The sequence below is a fragment of the Pygocentrus nattereri genome, chromosome 16 (genome assembly GCF_015220715.1).
Source record: "Pygocentrus nattereri isolate fPygNat1 chromosome 16, fPygNat1.pri, whole genome shotgun sequence".
In the NCBI taxonomy this organism is placed as follows: Eukaryota; Metazoa; Chordata; class Actinopteri; order Characiformes; family Serrasalmidae; genus Pygocentrus; species Pygocentrus nattereri.
The window spans coordinates 35,833,438-35,855,406 of record NC_051226.1 but is presented as its reverse complement, the minus strand read 5'-3'; the positions used below and the strand labels follow the sequence as shown (position 1 = coordinate 35,855,406).

At 42.3% G+C, this 21,969-nt stretch overlaps 1 protein-coding gene across 1 annotated transcript; it reads left to right on the top strand.

The window, feature by feature from the left end:
• Positions 1-402: 402 nt before the first annotated feature.
• On the top strand, positions 403-3,515 carry LOC108444210 (beta-1,3-galactosyl-O-glycosyl-glycoprotein beta-1,6-N-acetylglucosaminyltransferase 4-like). The gene is made up of 3 exons (XM_017725236.2): positions 403-704; positions 981-1,048; positions 1,916-3,515. The coding sequence occupies exon 3, from the start codon at positions 1,917-1,919 to the stop codon at positions 3,198-3,200; it is 1,284 nt and encodes a 427-aa protein (XP_017580725.1). The 5' UTR covers positions 403-704; positions 981-1,048; position 1,916; the 3' UTR covers positions 3,201-3,515.
• Positions 3,516-21,969: the final 18,454 nt, after the last annotated feature.

Genomic DNA, 21,969 nt, shown 5'->3' with positions numbered 1-21,969 from the left:
TCGTGCTAAATATTCCATTAAAATTATTGTTTTTTTTATAGTATTTTTTAAAACTATAGCTATATTGGCGCTCCAAATGATCAGATGTCTGAAAAAAGTGAATAAGTAAATATCATGTATCATGACAATTTCATGATACATATAAAGTATCGCAATAGTATGTTTTGGCCGTATCGCCCACCTCTAGTCGGGAAGTTTCTGTAATAGGACGTCTGGTTCCTATCACCACCACTGTGACCAATTCGGACTCCCTAAGTTTCTCTGGAACTTCTGCAAGTTTCACCAAACCGCTATAAATGACCACTCCCATCTGACCGAGCTAATTATTCGGACGATGTAAAGAATCGCCGGACCTGCCCCTTTAAGGGAAGCTCGGTTCGTTTGAAATGTTTGACAGGAATAAGGAGAACGTCGCGAGCAGCGGGAAAAGTTTCGCTGCTGTAAAAGTTTCTTGGGGACTCACTCGGTTTAAACGGCTCGACGGAGGAACCGGCTTCGCCAGCGCGCGCGCTGCTGTGTTGCGGGCACCTCGCCTCGCGCCACTCGCACTTAGCGCACGCGGAAACCACGCCGCCGAGTTACGGTGCTCAGGGTTTGGCCCCGCCCCCTTCCCCGTGCATTTCTCAGAGCTGCGTTAGAGCCGGAGGACAGTAACGGACCGAGAGCAGCGCGAGGACTCCGCGGACCTTCAGCACTGCTTGCAGGTAAGTTCTGCTAGTTTTGCCGGCACAAAGAAGGCCACGTGCCTTTGGGAGAGAAGGACTAGACATGCTGACCCCAAGTAGCCACTGCTTTGTTGTTCACTAGGCGCACTAGCCTGCCTGCCATTCACTGTACAGTCTTGACTGTTAGAAGGACACTGTTCTCCAACATGTAAACATAAACAGATCAATAGTTGTTGTTTTTTTTCATGGGTATTGACGATGAGATTCATGAGGATGCTTCTTGACCTCTGTGCCGTCTTCTGTTCTCACCATTAGCTTGTCATGTCAGCTCTACGAAGCTTCTGATGGATTCTGTCGAGGCCAGTGACCCACAGTGGAGCGAGGTAATGCAAACCACATGAGCCCTCCGAGCTTCTGAACTGATACGTTGCACTTTGTTCTCGGCTTAAATCTCAGGCCTTGCGCTTGGTTAAAGGAGAACCTCGCAGAGCTTTCAGAATGTCTGTATATATCAGTGGTTGAGATGCAAACAGACTCAGTCAGAGCGGTCTGGGTGGAGGAGCCCGTTGTTGAGAAACTCACAGACTCAGATCTGCTTTACAGTGGAGGGGATAGGAACTGGGCATCCCGACGACTGTGACACAGTCCTAGCCATTTTGGTGCCTCGCTGTCGTTGAGTCAGCATTTTTGTTGTCCTTATGTTTTAACTCACGCATTAAATGGGCCAAAAGGACTTTTGTTAAATGTGAAGAAAGTTTTTCTTCCTGGAAAGTTGCCGTTTTGGAGATACAAGGAATTTTTCTCACATTGATGGTTTATTTTTGTTATCCGGCACCAGCGGTGAACAGTGTAACGTTGAGGAAAAGTAGCCGTGAATCTGAAAGAAAAACTTTTTTGGGGACGATTTTGCCTTGCAACACCCTGCACGTATCCTTCTGCCAAGCATGGATTTTAGGCTAAAGCCCTTTCTCAAATCCATTGCAAATATCCCAGTCTATTTGTGATCATGTCAGGTGTTTGTAGAGGCATTCAATTCTTCAGACATCTGTTTCCTATCACCACCACTGTGAACAATCCTGATTCTCTAGAACAGAGCATTTCACACCAAACCACTCTGAACAACTGTTTGTATTCTCATGATTCAGTCTGAAGAAACCCTTCATGTTTCAGTCAGTGCAATGTATTAGAAAGTAGAAGTGTCCACTAACTGTTATGGAGGCTGTGGTGATGCTTTTTCTTTCTTTGCCTAGAATGAGAAGATGCGTCGGTCAGCGCAAGCTGAGAAGGACTTTGCTGGTGTTCTTCATGTCAGCACTAGTATGTTTAGTCATTGGATATGCGAGTTTTAGGGAGAGTGACTACCTGAATGGAGCTACGGAGCCAAGCCTTCAGACGAACAGCAGGCGGCTCACTGAGCAGCATGGCATCAACTGCTCAGACATTTACGAGTTGGACCCGGTGGCGGTGGGTAAATCCTTGGCCCTCAGAAGACAAACCGTACATGCGTTGGACGATGAGGACATTGCAAATGCCACCATGGACTGCACACGCTATCTGGAATCCAGGAGTTATGGTAGCATTCGGACGTCTGAACTAGAACGTGACTTTCCTCTTGCCTATTCTTTGGTGGTCCACAAAGATGCGGCCATGGTGGAGCGAATCCTGCGGGCAATCTACGTTCCCCATAATACCTACTGCATCCATTATGACCTGAAGTCTTCGCCGCAGTTTGCGGCGGCCATGCAGGGGCTGGCCCGCTGCCTGCCCAATGTCTTCATCGCATCAAAGCTGGAGAGGGTGCAGTACGCCAGCATCACGCGCCTCCGCGCTGACCTCAACTGCCTCTCCGACCTCATGGTGTCGGACATCATGTGGAGGTACGCCATCAACCTGTGCGGCCAGGACTTCCCACTGCGCTCCAATGTGCAGCTGGTGGAGGAACTGAAGGCTCTGAAAGGTGGCAGCATGCTGGAGACGGTGCGTCCTAGTGAGCTAAAGAGGAAGCGATTCAGTTACAGCTACACCCTGAAGGACGCCCAGTCGCAGTTCCACCATCTCCCTGTCAAAACGGACCAGGTCAAGAACCCAGCACCCCATGGCATTGAGATGTTTGTGGGCAGTGCCTACTTTGTTCTGTCCCGGGAGTTTGTCAGCTTTGTTCAGTGGAGCCCCCTGGTGAAAGACTTCTTGTCCTGGTCGGAGGACACCTACTCACCGGATGAGCATTTCTGGGCCTCTCTGATGCGTGTGCCAGGTGCTCCGGGAGGGTTGAAAAGTTCTGACCCGGATGTGTCGGACCTGGTGAGCAGAACCCGCCTGGTAAAGTGGCAGTACCTGGAGGAGACACTTTACCCACTGTGCACTGGCATACATGTACGCAGCGTGTGCATTTATGGTGCAGCTGAGCTCCGGTGGCTCCTCTTTGACGGCCACTGGTTTGCCAATAAGGTGGACCCTAGGGTGGACCCAGTGCTCGTGGAATGTCTGGAGGAGAAGCTGGCCGAGCGACAGGGCATAATGTCTACAGTGCACTGACAGCTGCCGTGGTTTCACTTGGCCTGACTAACATCCTGTTTGTGAATGATGAGGGATTTCTCACTGTTGTGTGTTGATGGCTGGAGAGTCGTTTTAAGACAGGGATTTGCTGAAGACTTGAAAAAGTTAGCAGTCTACCTTAGAATTTTCAATTGATTGTCTAATAGTAAGTTAACATATCAATACATTTGGTTTGCAATCTGTTCACTTATAAATTTTACTCAACAAAGAGCCTTACCTTTTTAAGACGACATGCTGTTTTACAGTGTATGCTTTAATTATTTAAATCAAAGATTTTTTGGTTTAAAATGAGAATGAGAATGAAATTGTGATTGTGTTCCCTGCTGAAAAGGGACTTTAGAAACCATTAGGATTAAAACCTAATAATTTGTTGGAATTGAATTCATGGTTTCCAATGGATGCCCCTACTGTAGAACACCTTTAGATACCATTAGGGAACCATGCGTTTAATAGGTTCTGTGAGTTTTTTCAGCAGGGATGCGGCCCAAGCTCCAGCCACAGACCTGCAATTGGTGCCAGGTTGGACGAGCTTATGAAACTTTGGGCAACATCCTATGGGAAATTATCTAACTGCTTATTGTTACATATGTATTGGGGCAGTCGTGGCTGGAGGTTAGGGATCTGGCCCTGTGACCGGAAGGTTGCCGGTTCGATCCCCAGGGCCGACAGCACAGGACTGACGTGTCCTTGAGCAAGACACCTAACCCCCAACTGCTTCCCGGGTGCCGTGGATAGGGCTGCCCACTGCTCCGGGCAAGTGTGCTCACTGCCGCCTAGTGTGTGTGTTCACTAGTGTGTATGTGGTGTTTCACTTCACGGATGGGTTAAATGCGGAGGTGGAATTTCCCCGGTTGTGGGATCAAAAAAGTCACTTAACTTATACACTCACCGGCCACTTTATTAGGTACAGTTCAGTTGCTTGTTAACACAAATAGCTAATCAGCCAATCACACAGCCACAACTCAATGCATTTGGGTATATAGAGGTGGTCAAGACAACTTACTGAAGTGCAGACCGAGCATCAGAACGGGGAAGAAAGGGGATTTAAGGGCTTTAAATGTGGCGTGGTTGTCGGTGCCAGACGAGCTGGTCTGAGTATTTCAGAAACTGCTGATCTGCTGGGATTTTCACGCACAACCAACTCTAGCGTTTACAGAGAACGGTCAGAAAAAGAGGAAATATCCAGTGAGCGGTCAGTTGTGTGGATGAAACTGCCTTGTTGATGTGAGAGGTCAGAGGATAATGGGCAGACTGGTTTGAGATGATAGAAAGGCAACAGGAACTCAGATAACCAACCAGAATCTCTGAGGAATGTTTCCAACATTTTTTACTAGCAACTATTTACCTAATAAAGTGGCCGGTGAGTGTAATGTTGCATTTTTAGTTCAAAATGCTACATTACTGAGCGAGACTACAGTCATATGTAAACATGTGAACACCCCCAGTCAAATTATACGTTTTATTGATTTTCCGGGAACAAACAAACATGGAATGTTTCTGCAAAATTTCGATTTCTTTACTGAGTTCAACATATAACAACGTATAAGAAAGAATAAAAAAATAAGATATAAAATGCACAAATATGACTTTTACGCAGGACACATTTTATGTATGTGCAAATGAACAATAACTGTGCAGAGGGTGTGTAAACGTATTATTATTTCGAAAATCAATAAACATCATTTGTCTCACTTGCATTCCAATTGTTTGTCGGTTCAGCCGCAAAAAAATGACTTCATGCACTAACAAGCAAATTTAACTTGTAACTTGTTTTTCCCTTTAACTAAATACTTTGAGTGAACTATGCAAATTTTTTATCTATCTGAACACGAGCAATGTTATAAAATGGATATTTCCAGGCCTTAAATCTGATTAGCTGAGCCACGTTCTACAATACTTGATATACACGCGGCGCCTGTGATCATAACACAGCACCCGAAATCTGTATTAATGCAGCAAATTGCTAAAACTGCTCTGCGAATGGATTGTGAAGCCCCCCTGGACCGCTAAGTTTTATTTAAAGTGAGGGCCTGATAGATGGTTTTCTTAACAACTAGGCTGAAAATAGCAAGCAAAACAGGTCAAAAGATGGCTGACCGGCTACACTAGCCCCCTGCTAGAAAAATAAAAATAGACCACCATTGCTTATTACCAGCCAAACCAGCATATCGCTGTTTTAGAGCAAAACCTTCTTCCATTTTTGTCAAAATTCGAAAATACCTGTTGTCCTTCACATTGAGGGTGAAGCTCATAATGAATGGACCAAAAGAAATGACCTGGAAAGACGTCTGGTTCCACTGACTTACATTAAAAGTAAAGTAGGTTTTATCCTTCTCCTGTAAAGTTACCCTCTTGGAGATACGAGGTTTTGTTCCGACAGCAGTGATATGCTGTGTTTTGGATGCTGGTATGTTGGACCCTGCTGGGCTGACCAGCTAAACCAGCACCAGACCAGCACTAGACCACCACAAACGAGCAGGAAATGTGTTCTGGGCCTTGAAATATGCACAGAAAGATTCACTGCACGTGATACTTAAACGCCTCACACGCTTCAAATGTTTGTGTTTTTGGTTAAATCTGTCTAAAGTGCAGGAAAACTAACGCGTGGCACAGTTAGCTTGGCGCTAACACAGGAATTCTCGCTGAGATGCTAGCAGAAATGATCGTTTCTGTGGTAATTTTCTGAGCAAAAATGGCTGATATGGTGAGGTTTCTGCACTAAACACTGCTCTATTATAACACTTTCAGTATTATATGACAAAAAATGAGCAGTTCTTCAATGAACTGTGAGTTATCGTCTTCCTTCAGCGGTCTAGAAGCTTAGCATCAGTCCGTCACGTTCTTACAGCCTGCGATGCTTGACATACGGACAGAACTTAGGCTGAAGCATACGCATTATGTTAAATATGCTCAATGCGGATACATAGCCACTATGAAGCGTTGCGATCGCATAGCAGTCTTTAACGTAGAAAGCTGTTTAATTTAAAAGCAGCGCCACAAATACGCTACTTGTTTGTTCGCCATGGTGCTTCAGCACCACGCTCGGTTAGCACAGCGCTATTTTGGATTTTGAACTAGTGTAAACTTTAGTTCCAATATAGATATTTGACATTTTCAACAGGTATGCGCGTAAACATTCACTTTTAAAGTAACATTTCTTGAGCTGCTAGAAAGAAAACAGCATATTAGCATAGCTGGCCACCAGCAAAACCAGCTAGGGTGTGTTTTGGAAGCCGCTGGTCAGCGTCTGTTGAAGCTGCTACGCTGATCATTTCCAAAAATCAGCGAAGCCAACAACAGATCAGCCTAAACCAGTGCATGTTGACCTAAGCTGTTTTTCCAGCCAGGAATATTTTGTGGTAAATGTTAGGCTGTTAGCTTTCTGTTCCTGTTTTGCTTGCTCTACTTAGGGCAGAAAATATCTACAGGAAACACAGAGGACATACAGTGTAAACCTGCTAAATAGTCAATTGACAGTTTATCATGTGGTAGGATTTTATGTACCAAGACTTCAACAATAACAGCCGGGCTTTTGTTCAAGCAGTGATTACGAAGCTGTGCTGAGAGGTTTATGCTCGTCACACAGATGTACAGTACTGTGCGAAAGTCTTAAGCACCAAAGACACACACACACACACACACACACACACACACACACACACACACACACACACACACACACACACACATATATATATATTTATTATTTTTCTGTTTATCTGAATTATGAATATGACTTTATTCTAATGTACATTGTGATAAACTCACTGCTGAGGTCAACTGTTTAAAAACTTGCTTAGATTCCTAAAACTTTCACACAGTGCTGTATTTCCATCTTCACTTGGCCATAGCGACCTGCGCTTTGTCCCAGAATGTCTCGGAGACATTCAGCATAAACCTAAAAAAGGAAGCACGCTTATGAAGGACAATCATGAACGACATCCGTTTTCAATGGGATATTTCGGCCATGACCTCAAAACACAGTGGGCATGTGAAAAATAAGTGGATAGCTAAACGCATACGTGATGCCAAATGGTCCACATTTCTTGGTGGAGGAATATTTATCACGATTATTATCCCTTGTAACTTTATACAATTATTCATTGATTTTTATTATTATCATAGTTTAGGATGTCTCCATTTTATACCTGCAGTAAGGCCACCAGAGGCCGTGCTTTGTGGTGATTTTATCATGAGTAAGAGGTTTTTAATACCACTTGGTGAACAAATCACAAGCCTTTTTTTACATTTATTAATGTAAATATACATTTATTTACATTAAAAACACTTCAAATCACCTGCCATGTTTTACAGTGCAGGCAGTTTGGAGATAACAACAAATTGCCGCCATGCTAATGTTAGCATAGCTTGAATACATGAGAGAAAAATCCACATCTGATCGTTTCTAACGGTGTGACCTTGTAATAAACATCATTTCACGTTAATAATACATTCTGAACTGGGATAGTTTAACACGAACTGAGTTGTGCGACACTTCCTCACTAGACTGAGATGCTGACGTTCTGTCTAGCTTGTGCAGTCGGACATCAGTCACATTGACATGATGGAGTCATGAGTGGAGTGCGAATAGGCCATATCTGCTGACTGTCCCTGCCCTGCGTTCTGGAAACAGCGATTGGGCTGGTCCAACGGTATCTTCACTGACCATGTGCTGACAGTGTAATGTGGTCTATGACTAAGCTGTGTCTGCGTTCCAGTATGGCCAAACGCTGACTGGACGCTCGCTTTACCACGACGTGCTGTGAAACTTGAGGACATGAATGGACTATTTGTTTTTTTTCTATAATGAAAGGTTAGCTTAAATACTATGAAACGTGTGGTTTGTGGGCAGGGTTGATTTGGGCATGGTTTCCTGGCTCGGATAGGAAACTCTTCCCACAGTGTGCACTCTCACCCGATGTGTTAAAATACCCAGAGCCACATAGTTCCGTGAAAACAAAGTGGGGGTTGGGTTCATTGTTGCAGTGGTGATATTGCTGTGCTGTATATCAAGCACTGTATTTTGATGTTTTGGCCTGCCGTGCAATTGGTTATGTTTTGTTGCCTGGGTTGCACATAAACTCGAGCGCTGATGTAACTGCCACTAGCCTCTGGGCATTGGATTCCTTTCATTGGGCCACTGTTGGCGGTTTAGAAGCATCTAGTAATGCTTAGCCGCTGGAAATTGCTTGTGAGATTTTGCCATTGCCATTAATGGGCTGTAACTTTATTATTTGGAGAGAAACGTCTCCTAAAGTTTCGACACTTTCTAATGCCATCCAAGGACGGCAGGGTTTTTTTTTGTTGTTTGCTGTCCAAATACTGTTATATAATGACAGCCAATTACATCATTTTTACACTTCAGTTTGATTAATGTTCTTTTTTGGGCAATTTTGAGTCTGCACTTTGACTTTTTTTCATGTTCAGCAACAACCAAAACATGGTAGAAATGTAAAAGGGCCAAAACAAGACTGTACACCACACATTTTTCATTAAAATTGCATTATAATAAAAGACATCTCCTTATCAAAGTGTAGAATCTGCATTTTCCACACAACTCAGCTACAAGTGACAACATCCCTTTGTTATTTTTACATTTAAAGGGCCCATATTCAGATCTTCCTCTAAACCGCTTATCCTTCTGGGTTGTGGGGGTGCTGGAGGGTATCCTAGCATATGCAAAACATGAATTGGCACTGTTTCTGATGTGTAAAACCAAAACTGTAGGACAAAGGCCCTTTAAAAGTGGTTTAGCTCACCGTTTTCAATAGGGCTTTAACTGGGAGTGAATAAGTGAGTCATATTTTTGTAGTTTCTCTCCTTTTGTTTGCTGTAGAACATGCTGGTCTGGGACACAGCTGGAGCTGAAGTGGATTCAGCAGGAAAAGCCACTAAGCATCAGTAAAATCAATAGTTTCCACTTTACTTACAGTTCCAGCTCTATACTACTCCAGTTGCACAGTTCAGACAAGAGGTTGGTCTAGTGAGGAGATTCTACACAAAGCTGAACCTAAGCCAGCTTTCACAGCCACAGACTCTGCCAAGACAGATGACATCAGCCTCAGCTTCTCCGAAAACTCCAGCCTCAGTTCGATTCCATTACGATTCTTAAAGAAAAACCACAAATCTCGCTTTATGATTTTGGGGAAATAAGTTTAGGTGATACTTTTTTAATCCCACAAACGGGGAAATTCCACCTCCGCATTTAACCCATCCATGAAGTGAAACACCACATACACATTAGGGGGCACTTCATTTTCTGAAGTAATCAAACCCATTCAGTGGTGTTGAGGTCTGGACTCTGGGTCAGTCCATCGTTCAGCTTCTTTGTTTGGTGCGTCTGTCTCCTTTTCTCAGTGAGGTTCTTCTTGAGCTGAGTGGTCTTCTCACAGAAGATGGACAGAAGGATGGACAGAAACACCTGTGGATGTTTTCAGATCTGAAGCAGTTTGATGTTCTCCTCTCTCTCAAAGAGAAAAGCTTTGAGTGCTGTTTATCTGATGAGGTCAGTTTTGGGGTCTACCAGGTCTTCCAGGTGGTTGTTAGGAGGCACATTTTCTCTTTGGGTGTTTAGAAACTCTTTCTTTGTTTACAATATTATAATATTTTTATAGAAACATACAGTATATATAATAAATTGATCTCCGCATTTAACCTATCCATGCAGCGAAACACCCACTCTCCACACTCTCCATGCCCTCTCCACAGCAGAGAGCTGGGGGTTAGGTGCCAAGCTCAAGGTCAAGGAATTTTGGCTTTCTGGGACTTCAATACCAATCAGTTGACTTTGCTCTCGATGTTATAAGTTTTTCTATACTAGTCAAATCAAACCTGCACTGTGGTGCTTGGATCTTTTTAGCCAAAACTCGTTTTAGATTGAAGGTTTAATGTTTATTGAACGGTGGATTTAAAATCGGGTGCTGCTTTCATTTATTTGAGCAAACTGAACTTATGTGCATGCTTTCAGGTTTGAAATAGCGCATCACGATGCTGTGGCACAATACCGACATAAACATAGAACCAATCAGCGAACAGCTACGCCGTTACCTCATCCCACCTAATGGTCCCGGTTAGCTAACTGTGCCAAAAAAACTTTCCGTGTCGAACCGTGTCCGTGTGGAAGCGCCACTGGAACGGCCCTGCAGTGGAAAAGAGGCCAAAGACTCCTCCAGTAATAAAGGAATAAAACAGAATTCGGTTGTTGTGAGGAGGTCAAGGGCCTATATTGCATATTCTACAACTAACGTGGCTCAGCCAATCAGATTTTAGGCACAAGACACACCCGTTTTATCAAATTTGAAAGTCACCTTGTAATACAAGCTTGAGGTGGAACTCCAGCACGTCTCCGTTCCGTCTCCTCCTACACCCCCACTGATCCTTCTCCAACCACACAAGGTGTGGTCTATTCTAAATTATTTACATTGTTGATGACAGCAATCTTGTGGTTTTCAATGTTGTCAATTATTTACACACGGCTTTCTGCTGCTTCGTAATGGCTGCGGAAAATTAGCTTACTCAGCCTCTATGTTCACGTAGCCTCAATTATCACTGTTTATTTTGTCATACTTTAAAGTCACATCCATCGTGCAATTACACCGCTTGATGTTTTGCCAAAGCTGACGAACAAGGACTTCTGAAAGGCCAACTGTAGTTCAGCTAAGCCATAAAGATTAAAATAAACACCAGAAATTCTGCATCGTTGAGTAGTTGAGATGTCATTCGGAGCGGTTTGGTGTGAAATGGTTCAGAGTTCTTTACAGTGGTGGTGATAGGAACCAGGGGTCTCTATGACTACAACACAAACATAGCCATTGTATGTACTGTACCAGAACCACCAGTGTATGTGGTGGTACCAGACTATTTAGCCACCGCAACCCTATCTGGACTAAGCGGTTGATGATGATGATGATGACGATTTAACCTCACAACACCCTGCATATTGTATTTCCCTCCACCACGAATGCATTTTAAGGCCGTAATCTTCGCAGAACTGTCATCAAAGCCATTTCATGTAATAACTTTCTATGAGGGAGCTTTTAGAGGTGGACGTCTGGTTCCTATCACCACCACTGTGAACAATTCTGACTCAGGAAGTTCTTCCAGAGCAGAGCGTTTCACACCAAGCTGCTCTGAATGGCTTGGATTAGGTTTTAAGCACTTATGTAGAAATGCAGTATCCCTGCAAGGACATTTCCATAGTATCAAGGCTAGTAATGTACTGAAGAGTATTGTTTTCATAAAACACGAGGTTTTAATGGAGATTTTTAATGTGACCTCTGGGATTAAACAAGCTTTAAAAACACAACAGCTGAAGTGAAAAGACTACATTTGTATCTGGCTTGTATGACGAGCTTGCGGTTTACTGACAATGATCCAAACGTGTTGATAGTGTTAAGATATGATCACAGAAAACAGGAAAGGACCCGATAAGAAGTTCCTGTTAGTGTGTCAGTTGTGTCACTCAAAAAGAGCTGTAGAGCTGATAAAATGTAAGTAAGGACATTTTTCCTGACCACATAATGCATGCATATTATCGATTGGTGCTCTGAAGGCCTTCTTGTGACCTGTCGCTAGCTTAGCTGTATAACTAATGTTCGTGAACTACAAAGTTGTTAGACAGGTAAAGTTCATGTCTACTTAAAATGACCTAATATTCAGCTATAATGTTTCAAAATGACTAGTTTAGGGCTAAAACTACCAGCGACTCTCTGGTTATATGGTAGAAATAAGTGAGCTAACGTTAAAGTTAGGTTATCATATCAAACCCACATCAATGCTTTGCGATTCTGTTTGAGGACTGATAGAGTTACACTAATGCTAGTTTTGTTGCATTTATAAGCCTATAGATCAGTGGCTTGGCTAAGCAGCGACTGGTTGACACCGCAGGGATTCCCAACAGCTATATGGTGTATATACGCAGTGCGGAGTAGTGCGGAATAAACGACTCAAAAGGAGGAACTCTCTAAGAGCATGAGGAAGAACCACGGAGTAGAACCAAGACTCAAAAGGAGAAACTCCCTAAGAGCAAGAAAAAGAACCATGGAGTAGAACCAAGGCTCAAAAGGAGAAACTCCCTAAGAGCAAGAAAAAGAACCATGGAGCAGAACCAAGGCTCAAAAGGAGAAACTCTCTAAGAGCATGAGGAAGAAGCATGGAGTAGAACCAAGACTCAAAAGGAGGAACTCTCTAAGAGCATGAGGAAGAACCATTCAGAAGAACCAAGGCTCAAAAGAAAAAACTCTCAAAGAGCCTGAAAAAGAACCATTGAGAGAACCTAAACTCAAAAGGAGAAACTCCCGAAGAGCATCAAGAAGAGCCACTGAGAAGAACCAAGACTCAAATGGAGAAACTCCCTAAGAGCATCAAGAAGGACCACTGAGAAGAACCAAGACTAAAAAGTAGGAACTCTTTAAGAACATGAGGGGGAAACACTGAGAGGAAAAAGTCTCAGGTTCAAGAAAGTCTAGAAGAGTTATTTTTTGGATTGTATGTTTAGAATCTCAACTGTCCACCCAGTTTCTCCACTTCTTCAGATGAGCTACGACTGAGGAACAATTCTTATAAAATTACGCTTCTGGAATCAGAAATGTGGCTTCTAAGGGTTGGAATGCTTTGGTACACTTAAGCACCACTTTAGACTGATTTGCATGCCTATCTTTGTCTAGTTTTATATCTTTTCCGACCAGACCAGCTGAACTACTCCCTGAGGGCCAGCTTCGCATGCTCTGGTGACTCTCTAGCAGGAACAAAACCATGCTTTTCCATGTAGAACTATGCTAAAATTCACCCAAAGCCAGGTAACACTAAGGCTAGCAGCTATCCTGCTAACAGCACTGATACCGATAGCTTCCAAAGTCTGGAAAACACCAACTGTACTGGACCAACTGTAATTCTCGCAGTGAAGCTTGGTAAATAAGGATATCAACAAAAGTATTTTAAGGCATGTTAATCAACTTCTTGCTGTTAAATTATTTTCCTCAAGAACGTTTTTGGCGTTTCATGAACTTAAACCATCAAAATGACCTTGAGGCTGCAACTAAAGGTACTTGGAAGTCGACTCATGCAAGATTGTGTCAAATCGTAGGTCTTTAATACTTAAAGTCAGAGGTGTGGACTCGAGTCATGGTCTTGATGACTTTAGACTTGACTCAAGAAAATCCAGAAAGACTTGGGACTCTGACTCAGACTTGAGCGCCATGACCCGGAAAGACTCGAGGCTCAAAGTGGAAGAAAGGCAAAGGTTCGTTTTATTTCAGACGAGTGAAGCGTTAGAGCTCGAGTTCACCTCCATAAGCTGGAAACAACAGCGTCAATGCACCCTCACTCAGGACTCGAGCTCCAGCCTTACTGGAGAAAGTCACCAGTCAAACTGACCGTTTTCCTTGCGGCCGCAAAACAAACAAAAAAAAGAAACGTCACTCTGGTCAATGAATTTTAAGAGCTTTTAAGAGGTAAAACAACTTACACCATGAAGCTGAACTTGACTTCAGTCACATTTGAATTTGCTGTTTCACCTTAAATGGTGCAGCAGTGAGGCACTGGAATATAACTGCTGCACTATTTAAGGTGGAACTGAAAATTCCATGTTCATATTCACCATCGTTTTGCTGTCTTTTCTGTGTGTATACAGTATGCCGGTCATGGTTATATCTGAACCATGGATTTTGTATTTTAGTTGTAAAGAAGGTACAAAAAAATAAAAATTGTAGTATACAGCCATACTGTGCTAATGTGCTGCCACTTAAAAGGTTTTCGTACAGTTACCTTTATTCAGTAAGGCCTGACTTGACTGACTTGTTTAGGACTCGAAGATTAGGGCTATTGACTTTGGACTCGACTTGAGACTCGCCTGAACTAACTCGGCAATTGAGACTCCACACCGAAAACGTGTAGGCAACTAGATACCCCCAGAGCACAGCTTTATCATCTAAACATAGCCTGGCTAAGCATGAGCAAAGCATCATGGGAACCCAGACAAGCTCTGATGCCACGATATTAATCAACGATGTCATGTTTTACCTCGTGCTCAGCCAAGTCAGAGGCCTGTATGTCACAATATGGAAGATAAAATACATCATGTTTCTCCATTGACGTTCCCATTCCCCCCTGACTGACTGGCAGTCTCAGTAAAGCATCGCTGTCACTTGTCACATGTGATTCAAGCTACACTACAGGACCAAAAGTATGTGGACACCCGAGCATCACATCTGTGAGCATTAATGAACCATGAGCATTAATATGGAGCCCAGCTTTGCAGCTGTAAGTGTCCACATTTTACTCTTTACATATGCACATTGAGCTGATTGGGTGAAAAAGGGGATTTTTGTTGAGATGGAGAGGTAGGGTGAAGTTTTAGGGCCATAAGGTCCTCCAAATGAGTTTTTCAGAGACAAGAAAAAGAAAAAAATGGCAAAAATGACAGCACAAGTGACCAAAGAATCCCAGAAATGTGAATATTTTCCTTGTTAAAAAATTACGATAATCATTTTATGGTCTTAGTTTAATGTTCTGGTGATATCTTGGTAGCTAGCTAGCTAAATCTCCTCTTCCACCTTAAACAGTCCAGCAGTTCTGACGCTTGAAGTGCCAGAATGTAACTGCTGGTCCATTTAAGGTGGAACGGGAAAATTTGAAATGAAAGCTGGCGATCTGACTTCAGCTTGATATCAATGAAGAATTAGTTGTGGGTGATAATAAATAACTTCCCCCCTCTTTGAAGGCGTATGATCCCTAAATGTAACTAAAGCCCAGCAGTGAGGAGCTGAACTTTCCCCTCCTCTGCTGTCACTGCAGACGGGCAGGGCTACAGAGCAGCGTTAGCAGCTGTTCATGAAGTAATGCTCTTCTTTATCTGAGGGTCCCATTTCAGAGGGGAAGATTTCAACCACTACCCCACGTACCTCAGTTCCAATAGGCAAGAAGAGACCCAAAAACACTGAAACGGGATCTTTTCCAAAGGAAAAGCTAGCTAAATTAAATCAGAAGTGATTGGAAGTTCATTTGTAGCACAGTACTGACACATATAACATACTCAACTAGTCATTTTCAATCAACTATAACAGAATAATTAACAAATACTTCATATGATTCCTTTATGAATGATAAATAATTTGCAAAAACCATGATTAATAGGCCTAAATAAACTTCAGCAAGCAATCGAGTAATTCCTGAATCAGTTACCACATCAGTCCACACCCTAAGCTACAAAGTCAGTTGCTGTGTTACTGTTAATGGTAGTTGTCTGTACAGATGCATTAATGAGTGATGCTATGAAATCTAACGAGTAGATTCGGCAATCTACCGAATCAAATCTCTCATGATGACTCCTCACATCATACGACATGTTGACCTGTTGTTTGAAGCCAGAGCAGATAACCTCCTTTACTTTGGTCATCACCTCCTGTTTATAGATGAATAGGCCAGCAGGAAGTGGTGACCAAAGTAGGGAAGTTAAACATTCATAATGTCCTTGATTATATTCATGTCATTATCAGGGTTTGCATTTCCAGTGTACTTTCTCTCTCTGTTTGCTCTAGCGGGTGTGGTGGGATTGTGACGACGCAGACAGGATCTAAACAGGACATTGAACACTGTTACAATGGTGAATGTGTTTCTGAAGAAATAATAAAAAAACAAAACAACAAGGGGTGATGCCAACCAGTGGAGTGGGGAGCATGCCACTGCATATTAGGAATTCCATACGTCAGCAAATGTCTTGTTCATCGCAACTTCAAACCAGTGTCAGGACATAAGTACATTCAAGACTGAATTCATGATGTGCACTTGTGTCAGCCAGCCCGACATGGGGTATGTTAGCACATGCTATGGGGATTGTTGGAACAATGTAAAAAAGGCTTTAGTGTTAACGTATAAAGAAATAAGTAGGAATGATCTGGGGCCAGATTCCCAAAAGCTTTCCTATGAAAAATCCTATGAAATATTTTAAGTCAACCACTTAAGACCTTCAGAATGCAGCTATGTAAAAACCTTAAAAAGATCTCTAGTCTCTTTAAGAATAATTATCTTTGTCATACTTATTTTCTTAGGAAAAACTCAATTGGTTTTGTATGTAGACTGTAGGTTATTTGTCATGTGGACTATAAATATCAGGCTAATTTAGCAATTATATGTTGTGAGACTCATTAGAAGTCACAGTCTAAATGATTAAACTTGCCAGTTCATACAGTTTAAAACAAGTGTGAGACATATTGTAGTGTCCCGCTACTGGCTTGCTCTTCCACAAGGCATTGCCATGTAGAGCAGCCATGTGGGAGGCATTACATTTTGTGGTAGGAGAGACATTTATTGTAAATAAGTAGTTGTTTGCATGATGATGTGTGTATGCGCTGTTGGTGTCTTGTACTGGAGTACTATGGGGTAGTTTGTGTGGGTTTAGTATCTACTATGAAGAAGAGCTGTATAACTGTTAGTGACCTGCTAAGCAGCGGTTCTTCCTTGTTGCCTGTTTAGCAAAAGAGCATTCCTTTTTAAAAACACACTGCCCCTCCTTACTGATGCCACAGTGGTGTCAGAAGTGGGGTAGCAAGCATAGTTTTTAACACACAAAAAATCATGTGATCATGTGATCCACACCTTTGCAGATGGTAAACATCAGAGTTCTTGACAAAATGAATACTGGTCAGGAGGCTAGTGTGTTATGAGAGCTCCTCCCTACCAAACCAGATTTTAATATTGTGCCAACCAACCCTGTTTTTAACTACTGATGCATATGTTGTTCCAGCGCACACTTAGAAAATATGGAATTGGGAATTAGACTGACTTTCAATTTTGAATATGTTTCAACGTGGGTGTAGATTTATGGGGGGTCATGTCCTCCTCAGTGATTAGAGGGGATGAATTGTCCCCTGACTAATTCACTCTTAACACATCGGGACTCTGCTTTTTAAAAGTGTGGTGATTCCTTTTGGTTGTTAAATTTGTCCAAAAATGTGTATTTTTGAATCATATTCCTCCTCAAAATAGAAAGGATATGTGGTTTAAATATTTTCCATCATGTCTATGTGTTCCTCTGCAATGACTCCTGAGAAATGCACTTCATATATAGTTAGCATCTTTTATGTTGCTTTATTGTAGCAGCTGTTTACAAATGAGGTAAACAAAAAAGTTACCTGTGATGATGTAACACACTGTCAGCTTGTAATTTACTGTAGGCTGTAGCTTTCCTGAAGTAAAAACACTAATGATCTAAACTAGTTTGTTAGCAGTTGCTATCTAGTGGCTGCGTCCAATACATTTGAAGGCCGATGGTTGGTGTTACATTGCAGGATCAATCCTTCTGCCGCTTAATCAAGGTTCTTGGCAATGTTGGATTCGGTGGATTTGGCTTATCTTGTGTGTAACGAACAAAAGAAAACAAACTTTTTCAAGAAGCACGAGTACCAAGTGCTGGCTGAGTGCTAGCATTAACATTACGACAGAAGCTAGCTCCAGTCACACAGTGCTACCAATGCGGGGAGGGTGAAGGCTAGAAAAAGCTTCTTCATCTTTTCAAAGTGCCATTTAACAACATTACTTAACAGCTCAACACACTTGGAGGAGAAACCTAATTGCTTATTCTGTTATATCAGTTAAAAGATGCTCACATTGGCTAGCATTGCACTGAGTGGTGGTGTGGAAGGACCATTCTGCCCACCTAGAGAGAGAGAGAGAGAGAGAGAGAGAGAGAGAGAGAGAGAGAGAGAGAGAGGACAGTTGGACTCCCACTTACGGATGGCTGTGGCATCATCAAAGATAGAAGTCATGATTTCTTGATGACGTTTTCACTCAGTCACATGCTGCTACAAGTGCTGAGAGGGTGAAGGGTAGCACAGGCACCCTCCAAGTCATGTGATAACCCCATTACCTTTGCATCCTGTGTCCCAGCCCTAATGTGACTGATCTGCTTGAACCTGCTACTCAGGTTGGAAAAAAAATTATTATAAAGGATAGAAGTTGAAGCTCATCTGTCGGCTCACTGGTGTTTTACAACCAGTAATCTGTCCGCAAACAAAAAAGCCCAGCAACAAGGATCATCAGCGAAGGCAAAGATCCTATACAAACAAGCCTCACTGACTCAGAGCTGAGTTTCCGCGCCATTTATCAGTGCTAGTGCAGCAAGGTTGTGTGTGGGGCTGTCGGATGGCTGACAGGGAAGACTGCTGGGGAGGATATCCTGTTCTTCACATCAGCTTTTTTTTTTCTTTGAAACACACATTCATGGAAGTGTGGGGCATGTTTCATGCTGCTCATGTTGCTCATGTTTCCTTGGGCACACTTCCTGTGTTTAACAGAATAAAGGAAGTAGACAAGAAAAACATCCAAAAAATCTTTATCTTTGCCCTTTCAGGAAAGTTTCAAAACAAATCGGCACCATCAAATGATCAAGATGCAAACAAAAATTACACAAAATTGTTCAGAGTGGTGGTGATAGGAACCAGACGTCCTCTACAAAGCTACTTCACAGAAAGTTATTACATAAAATGGTTACACGAAATGGTTACAAGCTTTTGGGCTAAAATATTTTTTTCAGGGACATGCTGTCCCATCTAGCACTATTGTACCATCATCAACTTTCCATTTAAAAACTCGTGTAGGTTCCCAGGTAGTTTTGGATAGTATATAAAATGCCTATATTTGTGTTCTACTTATGACGATCTCTGTTTCCTATCGCCACCACTGTAAAGAAAAGAGTCTTTATTACAATCAACCGTTTCACACCAAACCACTCTAAATGATTTGTCCACTGGAAGAGAGTTTCTGTAGACTTCTGAATGCATTCTGCCATCATCAATGAGCACTGGTGAGCCTGTTCCAGAGGCAACCATGCAAGCCTATGCCATGACACTACCGCCGCCATGCTTTACTTAAGAGCTTGTGTGTTTTGGATCGGGAGCAGACCCATTCTTTCTCCACACTTTGGCCTTTCCATCACTTTGGTAGGTGTTAATCTTGGTCCCATCAGCCCATAAAACATCATTTTTTGTGACTCGCCTCTGTATTTCTTTAGCAAATTCCAATCAAGTCTTCCGATTCTCTCTGCTGAGGTGTGGTTTGCATGTCGCGGTATGGCCTCTTGCAGTCTTTTTCGCACCGTGGATTGTGCCCCATGGAGGCTGTTGGTGATGTCACTGAATATTGTTTTTGGGGTTTTCTACACAGCTCGCACGGTGTTTCTGACATCAGCTGCTGTTGTTTTCCTTGGCCAACTTGTTGTTTCTTTCTTTTTCAGGACATTTTAAGTTGTTGGATTGGCTATGCCCAATGCTTGTGTTGCAATTTCTCCTCTATTCTCAGCTGCAAAATGGCTTGTTTCTCTCCTATAGGCAGCTCTCTGGTCTTCATTAGCTTTTAATTGTTTAAACAATCAATCAAAGAAACCAGTGTAAATCACCTATTCCAACATTATCACTCAGTTGAAAAATGGGTGTCACGTTGTTTAACACATCTAGATGTAAATATCAGGAAATAAAAGCTGGAATGTTGATGATTTGTATCATATTCATTTGATCTCAAGCCCAAATGTATAGAAATAAACAATGTATAGAAAAAAGCCAAAGAATTGGCCTTGCCTTTCCAATACTTTCAGATGAGGTTAAAAAGTTCTGGAATATTCTTTTAATAAAAAGTGAGATTTGAATGCAACTTTGATAAACAATGAGCACCAGCGTTTGGTTAGTGGTAGTTAGGCTAAGACTGACCTCATAGCCTCAGCTTAGTGTTTGACCTGACTTCTATCTCGCCTGGACCCAGCACAGTTTCACTGGGCAGATCGGGTCTGGCCTTCAGAACACAGTAGATATTTCATTGTTATTTCTTTTCCAAGCATTAAGTTTCCCCCGTATCATCTTAACAGATAATACAGACTGCGCTCAGTAATCCGCACCGTTAGACTGTGATAGTGCGGTGTAATATCCCGCGAGCTGGACTCCCCCATCCCTCACACACGCTCGCGCACACTGGGCCGTTTGTTAGGGCGGCCGTATCACATTTAAAGTTTGATTAAGTCTTCATGAGGGCCTGCCTGGGGCCTGCTGAGGTGATTAAGGCGCATGGCACGCTCCCAGGGCATGGGCCATTCTCCCGTTTGGATTTCACTCAATAATTCATCACTTTGGGGTGTGTCCTCTGTGTGTAATTGAATGGCATGCTGACCATGTGTACGCCCCGTTTGGGTGCCTTTTCATGTTTCCATGATGCATTCTGTTCAAAGAAGGTACTTAAAGTCAAATTTTTCAAAATTTCTGCTAAATTAAAGCATTAAGATGTGCACAAATATCCAGAGTGGTTTGCTCAGTTCTAGAAAAACTTAATAAGTCAGAACTGTTCACAGTGGTGGTGATAGGAACCAGATGTCCACCTCTAAAAGCTCCCTCACAGTCATTGTGTAAAATAGTAGTAAAAAGTTTTGAAAAGGTTTCGGCCCAAAGTGTTTTGCTTTTGGCGGAGAGGTACATGCAAGATGCTGCAAGGCAAAATAGTCCCTGGCCTTATTTTTTCAGATTTTCCATTATTTTACCATCATCAACAATATATCATATAAAAGCTCAGAAGGCACATGTGGGTTCTGGATGGTAAATAACATGGCTATATTTGTGCTGTAGACAAGGTGACCCCTGGTTCCTATCACCACCACTGTAAATTTCCCTACAATGAACCATCTCACATCAACCCACGCTGAATGACTTTTACACCTCTTGGATTATATACATGGATTAGGTACCAATTTGGAAAATGGAAGGAATTCCCCTTTCATATAAAGCCAATGGGCAGTTGCTGAATTCCACCTGTGAAATTTGAACTGTTCATGCAAAATATCTGCATAATTCGATCTTTTAGCTGTAAACAAAGTCATTCTGAGTGGTTGATGATATCCATGAGATTTTGTGAGTTGTATTGTGGTTCCCAGAGTAACAGACCGCTGACCGTGTCGGGCATCAGGGTGTCAGATCTCCTGTGACAAAACACGTTGCAGGAAGCTGACACGTGACTGTGGCACTAGCACCAAACAAAAACAATAAACTGGACCAGAACTACTACTAAAACGACCTGAAGTGCCAACAAAGTGATGAAGATCCAAATGTAATCTAATGTCTAAGGAGCACTAAACATAAATATTTACTTTTTTATAGACAAAACAATTAGTAATACTACATTACTGTCGTCGTATATGTTATGTGTTATGTTAATATTCTGTAGATCACAATAATATCCGCACCATTTGACAGAATTTACATGTTTCAATTCATCAGTGTTCTTTCACTACAATACCCAGCATACATTGCACAAATACATCGTACAGCCACCGGGAATCACTGTGGTGTCAACTAATAAGGACTGCTAGCCTAGCCACTGATTTACAGACCAATAAATACAACCATCCCAGGTAGAATTTGAAGAACATTATCATTGCAACATAAAAACAAATTTTAGCCAAAGTTGTGGGCTTCCCTGCTAGCCAGGAAGCTAACATTAGCGTGACTCTTACCTCGAGCGTCAAACAAAATCGTTCAGAAAACAATATTTTCTTTATCCAACACAAAGTGAACGCAAAAGAAAGTTTTTTTATACGTTCAATGAAGAAAAGGAAGCCAAACTGAGGCAAGATCCCCAGCATACCAGGTAGCCACCTTGCTAACTGTAGCTTTTAGCTTGTCGTGCTCAACTGACGTCATTTCTGCTGTTCAAGTTGTCCATTCTCTTCGTTGTACTGATGATTCTGAGACAGTTGCTACACTTACATGCTTATAAT

Coding starts and splice junctions, on each gene's coding strand:
- LOC108444210 (XM_017725236.2), top strand. CDS start 1,917: ATGAGAAGATGCGTCGGTCAGCGCAAGCTGAGAAGGACTTTGCTGGTG.